This window comes from Belonocnema kinseyi, chromosome 1, assembly GCF_010883055.1.
Source record: "Belonocnema kinseyi isolate 2016_QV_RU_SX_M_011 chromosome 1, B_treatae_v1, whole genome shotgun sequence".
NCBI classification, from domain to species: Eukaryota; Metazoa; Arthropoda; class Insecta; order Hymenoptera; family Cynipidae; genus Belonocnema; species Belonocnema kinseyi.
In genome coordinates, this window is record NC_046657.1 from 178,822,725 (window position 1) to 178,835,201 (window position 12,477).

The 12,477-nt window shown below is 36.3% G+C and overlaps 1 protein-coding gene across 1 annotated transcript in view; it reads right to left on the bottom strand.

The window, feature by feature from the left end:
- Nucleotides 1–12,477, bottom strand: part of LOC117171454 (chromatin modification-related protein MEAF6) — a 50,950-nt gene that overhangs the window by 15,930 nt on the left and 22,543 nt on the right. The window contains exon 3 of the mRNA XM_033358796.1: nucleotides 4,442–4,478. Within this exon, the coding sequence (XP_033214687.1) occupies nucleotides 4,442–4,478 (37 nt within the window). The remainder of the gene's footprint in view (nucleotides 1–4,441; nucleotides 4,479–12,477) is intronic.

The window sequence follows — 12,477 nt, forward strand, 5'->3', positions numbered from 1 at the left end:
GGCTTGAGAGAAACCTTGGTGTTGATGTTTCTCCGGGTCGTAAAGCATCGCTATTCATCTATTGGATGCCTGCCCGCGGTTGGTCTTAGTGTCGCCTCTCTTACTTTGTTGCCGGCTTTTTCTAGCTGTGGTAGAGTAGGCGTTCCGCTTACATGGCCCCTTTTACGGATAGTTCAGCATGGTTTCGCAGACGTTGCTGCGAAAAGTGCGATAGCTCCGGGTGTTTCTCGCACCACAGAGCATGCAGCCGTGCCATGTAACCCCGTTCACGGGCCACACTGGCATCGTAGCACTCTAGCAAGTCGTGATTCAGTTGCTCCGTCCACCCAAAGGTCGCGAGATCCCGCCGATCCATCACATTGAATCCATTTTCATTGGCTCCTCCAGCTCTAGATTGGTCGGCATTGTTGGCCGACCCATTGTCGGGAGCCCTGCGCGTTCTGTTGTTTTGAACCGCACTTACTACAACTATGTTTGGTGTTGTCATTGTTGTTTCCACGAGAAGATAGGGATAGGGGTTCGTCTATCCTTGTAGAGCCCCGCATGCAAGGATAAGGCTGCGTACTCTGAGAGGTCGCCCGGTATCCCAGAGTCACCGTTCTAGACTCCTCACCCAGGTGACATCTAGCTTTCGCTAGAAAAAATAAAGTCACATCATCTTATGTCTTAGCAAAATGCTCCCAAATACTCGAAAAATGCCTTTTTGGGATGTCTTTACGTACGCGGCGCCAAGTCTAGAAACGCGTATTTAATATATTTAAATATACAATACAATGTACAGGGTAGACACGCTGGGGCTCACCAAAATGTGTGCAGCCCCAGCATGTCTACCCTGTATATTGTATTGTATATTTAAATATATTAAATACGAGTTTCTAGACTTGGCGCCGCGTACGTAAAGACATCCCAAAAAGGCATTTTTCGAGTATTTGGGAGCATTTTGCTAAGACATAAGATGATGTGACTTTATTTTTTCTAGCGAAAGAATTGTACTGTGCTAAAGTGAAAAAGTTAGCCAAGTTTTATAAAGAAACAAAACTTAGTTTAGTTTCTAGAGTTTCGAGACACAAGGGTGCCCTGTATGTGGAGAATCGGCCATATGTAGAAGTACTGAATGTTGTCCGCCATATTTAAACAGTCATTTTTAATTTATAACTTCTAACATTAAATACGAAATCAGCAAATTCAATAACCCCATTTTACAAATTTTCATACCCACAAGTAAAGGTTTTCAAATTATTAGAGCTTCATTGAATCTGGAATTTTCTATCTGTAGCTTTTGACTCCCAACATCAAGTTTCACACAAATCCTCCGAATTTGAGATGAAGCTAAGAGAGGGAAAGACAGGGAAGTTAGCGAAATAGTGTTTGATGAAGGTAGAGGAGAAGAATGGAATGGAAATAGAATTAACGAGATGGGAAGAAGAAAGGAGTCCGTTTTTTAATGGTAGAGATACAGAAGACGGGACTCGAGTAAACTATGAAGAATTGAAAAAAGGGAGAGGGAAAGACAATTGGTAGAAAGATGGGGGATGATTAGAGAATCAAAATATAATAAATGGTATAAAATGATAAAAAAGGAAGGAGTAGCAAAGTATTTAGAAAAGGGATGGGAAGAAAAGGGGGAAGAGAAGAGAAAATGTACAATCTGTAAATTGGAAAAGGAAACATGGGAGCATGTATGGAAAAGAATGTAGGAGAGGCATAGAAGATAAAGAAAGCTGGAAAGAGAATGTGGTAAAAATTCTAGGGGAGGATGGATTAGGGGAAGAGTGGATGAAGGAGTTGGAGGGGGCTAGAGGAGCACTCTTGCTTTCGATCTTTTGCTCACCCGTTTGCGCACCCGTCCCAAATTGCATTATCCAAAGAAATAGAAATAAGAATCTAGATATGAGTTTTTATGTAAATAGTTGTAAATAACTGTAAATAGTAAGGATAAGATTTTATAAAATATGTAGGCGGAACTTGTAAGGAATGAAATTCATATAAGCAGTTAGGAGACACATTATAAATAAAGACGTTAATTACATCCAGTGATCACCTGCGGCTGCATCCGACTTCATTAGAAGTACTCGAATATCCTTGGACGTTTGGCCAGGGGAGAGGAAAACTGCAGAAAAGTATCTATATTTGTGTTCGTTACTTAAGGTCATCTCGCGAAGATTACAAATAACTGTTAGCCCATATTAGATATATTTTATCTTTTGACATTTGTCCTTTTTGAATGTGGGTGTGTCCGTATCCGTAAATTATGGTTTACGTCTCGACGCGAAAAGCACGGGTAATCTCCTTTGGCTTATGGTTTCATAACTTTAGACTAAGACGTTCAAGCTCTTAACCGAGACTCATCGGTGATTCTAGAATGTCTCATTTTTTATGAGCTTCTAGAGTGTCAAAAACGCATTTTTTTTCAAAACAACCGGTTTCAACAGACACTGTGCAAATTTTCTTTAGTTTTTATCGTATTTAATTTAAAGAAGAAGATTGAAATTTTTATTTTAGCCTAAGGCGAATATTATAGCACGCTTCATTATTGTTATTGTGGACTTCCATAAAGTGTAACAAAAACATTTTTCTTTTAACCACGATTTTTATGTTACTCAAAGTCAATAAAAATTGGTTTTACTATAAATATCTTTCATATATGTTTTACTGTTCTCCTATTATGCAAGCGAATCATCTTCAACTAATATCACATATTTGATGTTTATGTATTGAGGGAAAGCAATGTTACAGCAAGGAAATAGCAAAAAAGCGCAATTAAATTTTTTTAATTTTAAGGACGTTTAGGCAAGGCAAAATATATTTAAGTTGTATCATCTTTGTGAAAAAATAAACTCGCTTCCTCCGAACTGTTTTTCTGTTAAATTTGATCTGACCAAAAACATTTGGTCTTGAAATAAAAAGAATTACATCGTTTTTGGCCATTTTCGCTATTAGTCAGGATGTTAAGGCAAAATAATTATATCAACTTTCAGTCAGATTAAAAAAAAAATTTCTTATCATTTTTTCAATTATTAAATTCCATATCAACCTTGTTTTTTGTTATAAAAGCATGAAACTTTACATGAGTATTCTGAGGATGATATAGCATCAATGCAAAGTTGTAGTCACTGTATGTAGGCCTCCGTGCGAAGGCCTTATGTTTATATCTATATACAAATTAATACGTAATAACCTCACACTAAACAGAACTACACCAATCGATTCTACGTGAAAAATGACTACAGCAACATCTATTACATTACAACTTTCTTTTCTCAATGAGTTATGAGAAAATAATAAATAATTTATTTACGGCACACGTTTTTTGAGACCAAAAATAAGGGTCCATTTCGTCAACCAGTATTTTTTGACAATTGATTCTAGTTTTATCCACTAATAAAAATTACTAACAAATAAAAAATAACATTTTTCGATCAAACTGTACAAGATAAAAAAAAATAATTACATGAGTGTCCACTCATAAAAATATCTACAAAATTTGTTATAAGAATTGTATACTACATAAAACAAAAGTACATTATTTCTAATATCACATTTAATTAAATATGAAAACAATGTATACAGTCTCATTCACACCTGCCGCTGAAATTTGAATAAGACCATTCTCAATCCACCAGTTAAAAATTGAAATACAATGACAGTATTAACAAAACTACCACCTATAAAAAGTATATTAACTACTGAAGCTCACGAAAATTATCCAGAATTCACCCACAATAAAAATTAACTATAATACTCGTACATACGAATTTCAATTCTATATTAAATATACAATATATTGAATATGCATGAGTCTAATTTATAATTAAAAAACTACATTACAATTAAAAACATGTTTGCACTTGTTAAACGCATTATTTATTTCTAAAGATTCAAAAGGCACTTGGCAAGCGAAAGATGAATAAAAAAATTAAATAACGCTAACTTTTTCATCACAAGACAATTGTACACACATTCGACACTTCAGCGTAATTCAAAGAAAATAAGGCAAGCACAGACGACATAACAAATAGTGAAAAGAAAATTAGTAAAAGAGTATATACAAAGCAAATAGGGTCAATTGGAGAGATCGTGGTTCATTGGACAGAGTCGCTTAGTTCCTAAACTACATATTCTTATATTGCTGATAAGCATTAAATATATATTATTGAATGAATGATGGAAAATACTTTTTTTTTGTTTCCGTGTAGTATCCAATAAATAAAAAATAAAAAATGCTCGAACTATATGTTAACTCAAAATAGAAATTTATTACTTTGAGCAAATGAATACACATTGCGATTGGGCAAGGTAGTTGTTCAGTTTTTTGTTGCTTTTTCAGCCCTTTAGCCCAACTACCACAATTGCCCCGATGGACCCTAAGCTCAATTTTCAACAACCATTTTTCACCGACTTATAGGCATCAATAACTACGAATATCCGTTTATGTCCTTACTTTTTTCTTGCGTATTGTCCACTAAACCACTGACAGCCTGAAACAAATAACATTTTATAATGTACAAATCTTTTAAGGGCTCGTTCATATATTACGTAACGCGGTTTTCTTTTGTTTAAATAAAGACGAGAATAAACTGTGCGTTAAGTAAAAAAGGGCACAACTATATAAAAAAAAAGTAAAACACATTACGTAGTATATGTATGATCCCTAAGTAGTTTTCTCAAGCAAAAATTGATGTGATCTTATAATTAAAAGACAGGAGAATCTAATTACGTGGAAAAATCTCGAAACTTTTAAACTTTATGATTTTCACATTTAATGTTGATGATAGTAAAATAAGGTTTCGGTCTTCTGATCTCGGAACTCAAAACTTATTGAGTAATCTTGATTGTACAAAAAATGTTTCGCTAGCTTCATACTCCAAACCTCTTCTTTTACCAAAAGTTTCCGTATCTTACTATTCCTGATAAAAAAAATTAACCAAAAAGTACATCATTTTAGAGAATGAGATATTTGAAAACAAGAGAGTATGAAAATATAAAAATAAAAAATCATGGAATGTATTTGTGATGGATATAAATTGTATACGTTGTGAAGGATCACGTGACGTAATATGTGACTATGATAAAACATCAAAATCTTTGAAATCCTTGAAAAATATATACAGAATATATCAAAATATTTAAAAATTATTATTTTCACTATTTATTTAATTCTGAGTTTGGCATTTCAAAATATCTTTTCATTTTATGGCACCATAAATTAATATGGAGCGTTACCGGAAACATTATAAAAAATATAACGCTAAAATAAAGATAATTATTTACTATTATTTAGAATTAACGTTGAGAAATTAAATTTTAACTATACTGAAATCTTCGCAAGCATAAAATTAACAATTTCAGGCCACATTATGAATATTTCAAATAATTATTTTCGAGTGTTTTCCTTAAATATGAAAGCAGCGTGACCAAACAAAAAACTTCTACAGACATTAATCTTTTAAAATCCTCAACTCTAAAATAATAAACTCTACTCTTTATTTTTCTGGCTTTTATCTCAATAAAAATAATAACTGTGTATCTTAAATATTTAAAAAATGGCGTTAAGATTATTTAGTAACTTTTCATTAAAAAATTGTACTTTGAGACCGGTGTGTGACAAGAAAAGTTTGCACCTTCTTTTTTAAAACTTCTAAAAAATGTCGTTCTAAATGATGTCTAAATGATGCTTCAGAAACGTATAATATGTTACCAAATGCTTATTGAAGATGCTGTCTAGTGCGAAGCAAAATTTTTACGTGTTACGCGCGTTTTACGAATGACAGGGACTCGCTTCAGGATGATCCAAAAGAGGAGTGTCTCACCTTAAGCGTCATGGACTAGAATGTTGAAGATGTGCGTGCACTCCTTGCAAACAATCGTCAACTGAATATTGAAAACAGCTGGTTCACACCACAGTGCATGACGTTCTCGGTTAAAGAAAAATGTGCGCGATGTTCGTAACCCATTCTCCGACACAAGAGAAGAAAGTGCAGCATGTTTTGGCGGCAACAGATTTCGTTTAATAATGACAGTCCTGGGTTGAAGAAGAACATTGTAACGTATTACACGTTTCTGAAGCACTGTTGCCCAGTTTGAAACAAAACTTAATTGCAGCTCTTTGTTCTACTACTCAAATTTTGACAAACTATAAAATCTTGATCATTTCAAACGTACACTCCACACAAGCGACTGAAGTGATTGCGATGAACCAAAGTGCGTTAGACTCAGAATGAAATGGAGTAAGTATTTCATGTAGGTACAACATTTATGACAGTGGTAAACAAAGCTATCTACAAAATCGTATAGCATGTTTTAATGAGTATTACGGGACTAGAAAAACGAAACCTTATTTTACTGTCCTCAATATTCTATACACTGTCGATACCACAAAAAACATAGATCACAATTTACACATTCAAGTTAAAATTATATGTATGTGAATAAAAGATGGTCGATAAAAAAATTCGGCAATAAAAACATCACAGTATTGTCAATTTGCACTTTTGACCCCTTATAACCTGTCTAAAATTGCAGGTACATCTAGATCCGTAAATACGGAAATAGTGGGAAATTATGGAATTTAACCAATTTTTTTAGAAATTTAAAATGTTTTAAAGTTCGAAACCGCCAGTAGCCATATGGGTGAAACCTGAAATCCTGGTAATAACGAAACGTATCTATTTAACTTATTATTACGTGAAATTCGGGATTATGTTGCAAGACGTTTGGCATACTACGCTACTGTCTCACGTTGCGCACGAAAAATGTAGCGATTTGGCGGTTCGGCTTTTGCTCGTATATTTAGTACTTTCTTAAACGGACAACCCATCCCACAGTGGCTAGTGTAAAAACGGCCCATAGCTTGTAAAAAACCAGCTACAAGATATTCACTGGCATACTCAAAGAGAGGATATTAACTCTATCGAAACCGAAAGGCATTCGATAAGACGAATTATGAGCTTCTTATCAAGCTCCTTGAGTGCCTGAACTTTTATCCAAAAAATAGTGAGACGAATAAAAGAGCTTATACTCTTGTGGCGAACAAGATTTGTTTTAAGATCTGTCAAATGACAAACAAGCTCCAGCTATGTCACATATAAGAGGGGAGTCTTCTAAGGAAACTATCTAAGTCCGATACTTTTCTGCACCTCCTGTTCCTATACCTGTTCCTATACTGCTCTACACGTTTGGTGCAGTAAAATGGAACGTCAATGAGTTAAAGCATCTTGACCGAAGCACACGCGAGATGATGAAAATCCATCGAAGTCATTATCCTAAATCTTCCGTAACTCGTATATACCTCACTCGAAATAAAGGGGTTTGAAATTTGCTGAGCTTCGAGTGTGTTCATCGAAGAACGGTTCTGGCTGCAGACTGATTAGTTCAATAAAGCAGATTCTCTAATGCGACTCGTACATCAACATAAAGAGGTTATGGGGAATGTAAAAGTTTTAGGGGTAGCAAGTTAGGTGCGTGGTCAAGAAATGTGGTTTATCACGCGATTAATGTGCGCAGTGTTGTTGACACCCAAGATGGTTCCCTCAGCTTATAAAAGAAAAAATAATGTATGTTCATTAAATATAATAACTGTAATTCAGCGCATATTAATCTCAATAATTAATCTTTTTTTTTAAACTCACGGGGAAATAGTCTTAACTTCTCAAAGTATCTAAGTAATGTGCTGAACCATGAGAAATTTTTAACTGAACTGACTGTGTGTGTTTGTCGTTGAGAGCGTCGAGGGGCTGTACACTGCGATTCCATGCGACTGCGAAGTGGCGCAATCCCTGCTACATGCCCCGTATTTCGTGTAGCCTCTAGCAATCTATAGTCTCAAAGTACAGTTTCGAGGTAATGATTTAATTAATTTTGTATGTGACTTAACAAAAATTGCAATTTAAAAACATAATTACATGAAAATACATGTTACGTGAATTTTGAAAGTGTAAGACTATTACTGCTGCAAGATTTGTGATCCAATAGCTTCACCTCATCTTTGTCTTTTGAATCATTATTGGAAAAGTATTGTATTAACATATGAATTAAGTTTCTCTAAACCACAATATGTCATTCGAAATTTTTGATCAATAAAAATCTTTCTTTATAAGACAGCAAGACGTTGAAATTAAATATTCAAAACGGTTAAAGGTTTCAGAAATATACAGTTATAATTTCACATATTAGTTAATAAGTCACTATTAATTAGAATAAATTATGTTGCTCAAATTTTAAAACACATGAAACACTTAACACATACTATTTTTTAAATGATATCGAAAATTATTTATTCTTTTTCTCAATAATAGAATTTAATATAAAAATTTTCAAAAATATTCATGTATTCTATATGTCAGCTTCAATTATTAGTGGCTTTATTACCGTTCTTTTATTATAAGTTTCCTTTATTCCTTAATTTATTTATACTTAAATTGTTTCTAAATTTTATATTGCTATCCAGGGCTGAATGCAGCAGAGTACTACCGAGTGCGAGATACTGCGAGGGATTACAGGTCAACTTGAAAATGGGCTCTTTCATTTTGAAATATTTCGCAGCCTTTCGTGTCATCCTCGCAGTCCTTGCCATATCTTGCAATCTCATTGACCGATTTCTCAGTGCACAGCCCCCTCGGAGAGCGTCTTATCACCGTAGAGTCAGTGTGTGAAAGTCAGTTAATCGCGACGATTCGCTTCTTCGATCCATCAGATGTCGAAATTCAATTCGTGAATAACTGACTGTTAGTCGAAACACTGGATTGTTTCTAAAAGAGTGTTAAAATAAGTGAATAAAATAATGTTTACGTCCACAAAAGCTTATTTTGAATAAATATATACATTGTTTTTTACAAGAACAGTGCATTATCATTCGATTTACTTAGATTCAGAGAATTCAATCTGTTACTTAAACAAAACTGTAAAATAATTACTATAAAAATGATCTTTTGTGTACAATATAGATCGCCCAAAAACTGTTCCAAAATTGAAAAAATGCGGAATAATGCAATAAAGAAGGTTCGCGAAAAATCAAATCCACAATGCGTGAAGATCAGTAACCTCATCCTTTCAATTTTTGCAGACAAAATTAATAAAAACACCGCAGATTAGACTGCATGGGCGTTGAGTAGATTGGAGTGGATTGGAATGAATTGGATTGGATTAAAATAAATTGGATGAAATTTTAGTGGATTAGAGTGGAGTGAAGTGGTTTGGGCTGAAAGGAATTAGTGTCGAGTGTATTGAATTGCATTCTATTGGACAGGATTTGAGTGGATTGGATTATAATTAATTGGATTAGAATAAGTGATATTAGAATGAATTGGATTGGAGTGGATTAGAGTTGAGAAGAGTGGATTCGAGTGGAGTAGATTGAAATTAATTGGATTGTATTAAATTGGACTGGAGTTGATTGGAGTTAAGTGGAGTAGATTATATTAAATTGAATTGGATTGAATTGGAGTGGATTATATTGGAGTTGAGCTAAGTGGAATGGCTTTGAATGAATTGGATTGGATTAGAATGAGTTACATTGGAATTAATTGGATTGAATTAGATTATATTGGAGTAAGTTGAGTGGAGTGGAGTGGAAGGACTATTTTAACAGCAAACGAAATGTTGCACTTTGCAGAACCATCTGTGAGGCGGATCTTGACTACACGCCCTTGAATTTGTCCTCGGATGGGGCATTGAATATCAGGGCAGAAACCATAGAGGTATTAGAAATACAATGGAGGCAGAAAGCTATCCACGGCGAGAATCCCAAAACGTTAGATTGACATGAAGTGGATAGAGAAGCATCCAATATTTGGCTAAGAAAGGGTGTTCTGTATACAGAGACGGAAGGTGCCGATTATGTGGAGATACCAACGAATCCATCGAGCACATTATTGATGGCTGTCGCGTAATGGCTCAGAGAGACTATACGCATAGACACAATAATGTAGCGGGCATTATACATCAACAACTTACCCTAAACCTAGGAATCTTCAAAGAATGGATGCCTTTCTATAGATACATTCCAGTGCCCGTTTTAGAAAGCGAAGATTACATATTATATTGGGATGTTGCTATTTAAACGGATAAAGTCTACATCATCGACATTGCTTGTCCACTTCACCGAAATTTTCAGTCAACCTATAGAACCAAGATCCACAAGTATATCGAGTTGAGACATGAATTAAAGACCATATACAGGAATGTGAATCATGCACCTATACATCGCATTGTGACTTTGGCCACAGCCAATGTGCATGCAAGATTCACTGAACATCTTGAACATTTAGGAGTCAGTAGGGTATTGGCAGCAGCTCAGAAGGCAGTTCTATTAAACACCTGTCGCATTGTAAGAAACTTCCTTGATCATCAGGAAGCAAGCGACTAAAAACCTCTAGAGTGGCAGATGGTATCTCTAAGAAATCATCCAGAGGTGACTGTTGTCACCTTCAACGCTAGCAGCCGCTCGTAATTGTATACCTAGAACATCATTGCAGGATTTTTCAAACTTCGTATTGGTTTGACTTATAAAATCCTAATCTCAGCAGTCACTTGACTTAGATCGTGGCTATAATGTATAACCGGGTTCATCCGAATAAAGGTTTTGAATAAAAGAAATAAATAATAAAATAAAATAATATGAAAACAAATATAATTAAAAATTGGTCATAAGGACAACCGCAGGATTTCGCCGTGAGATAGGTGTTTACAGCCTGTAACGGAATCAATACGACGATCCAGCAAACGCCTTGTGCACCCTAACAACACGGAAAGACCCAAGCACTACCGCCTTCTGCATTTTTCCCGCAAGTGTTTTAGCATATTGTTGACACGCAGGGATTGGCTATGATGTTTTTGTCAGCTGGTGCCGAAAATTCGATAACGAACATGGTTCGCTTCTCGAAGTCAAGAAGAACCATGTCAGGCCTCGAGTGAGCAACAGACACAATTGTCGAGAATATAAAGTTCCAGTATATGCAACACTTCCATTCTCGACAATTGACTCGATTTCCCTAGGAGCATTTAGAGGAGCGATATTAAGGTTAATGCCGTAAGAGTGACAGAGGTGGTAATAAAGCACTCTTAGTGCCGCATTGTGCCTTTGAATGTAGGTCGTTCCTGCGTGAGTTGGACAACTAGATAGTATGTGAGCTAAATGCTCGGGGTGTGCATGGCACGCCCCGCAGCTATCATCAGGAATGCCTTAGCTCAAAATGTGGCGACGGTATGTTAAGGTGGAATTGACACCGCCTTTCATGCCAAAATGAAACCTTCCGTACCAGACTTCAATCCGGGCGATTTAAGAAAAGCAAACGTTAGCTCACAAGACATTGACTGATCCTCCACATTTCTGTGGAAGACACCTTGCATCCTCTTATTGAGGAGCTGTTCACGAAAGTTTTTCTCTTGTGCTTTCTTAATCCGGGCTTTCAGGAGTGAATACTCGAGATAGATAAGATTTGATGCATTCTGCTCACCCCTAATACTGAAGTTAAGTCCGAGTGTTTCAGCAGCCTCTTCCGCTGCTTTGTACAGAAACGTTCTTTTGACCACTTCTTCGTGATTCCTGACCATTTTAAGAAGAGGGTCTCTTCCATTTGCAACTCTATGTGCTGTACCCAGAATAATCCTGTTGTGAAGACATTCAAGACTCAATATTCCGCGACTACCTTGACGGCGTGAGATGTACAGTCGCGGAAGGGAAGACTTAAGATGCTTATAAAGTGTGTTCAGACAAGTGATTGGCCTGTAATTCTTCGGGTCAGATGAACTGCCTATTTTCGGCAGGAGTATTGTGCGCCCTTTCACCAACCACTCCGGAATCGGCTTTTCCGACTTTAAATATGAGGTGAAAATACGAGCCAAATGCTGATTTATATTTTCTGAGTCTTCGTCCATTCTATGCTGCACTTCGTAGACTTCTATCCAAAATACTTCGACCTCCTCTGGTTTGGGTGGGTGTTCGACAGTAACTGGAGGCTCTTGGAAGAGTCGAGATGGGTCAGAGAGAAACTGTTGATTTTCTCTGACCCACCTCTCCCTCCGCTCTAGATTTATCTTAGCGTCAGATAGTATCCGTATTCTCTCAACAATATGCTGCCTGATGGTCAGCAGCCTTGACTTGTTAAGTGTGTGATAACGGGTCCAGAGTTCGCGCGCGAACTTTCGAACCTTCGCGGTAAAATTCCTGCCAGATGTGATGTAGTCAATCAAACACTGAATGCGGGACGCATACTGTCTTGCCCAGCCTATCTTTATGGCAAGTTGATGCATTCGTCTTTTGTTCTTAAGATCAGCCGTTGGTTTTGTTTTACGGTTCGCATCGGCCAAAGCTCTCGCTGCATTATACACACAATAATTGATAGCCCAGAGCGAGTGTGGCCCCGTTCACGGGCCACGCTCGCATCGTAGCAGTCTAGCAAGTCGTGATTCAGTCGCTCCGTCCACCCAAAGGTCACGAGATCCCGCCGATCCGTCGCATTGAATCCATTTTCATTGGCT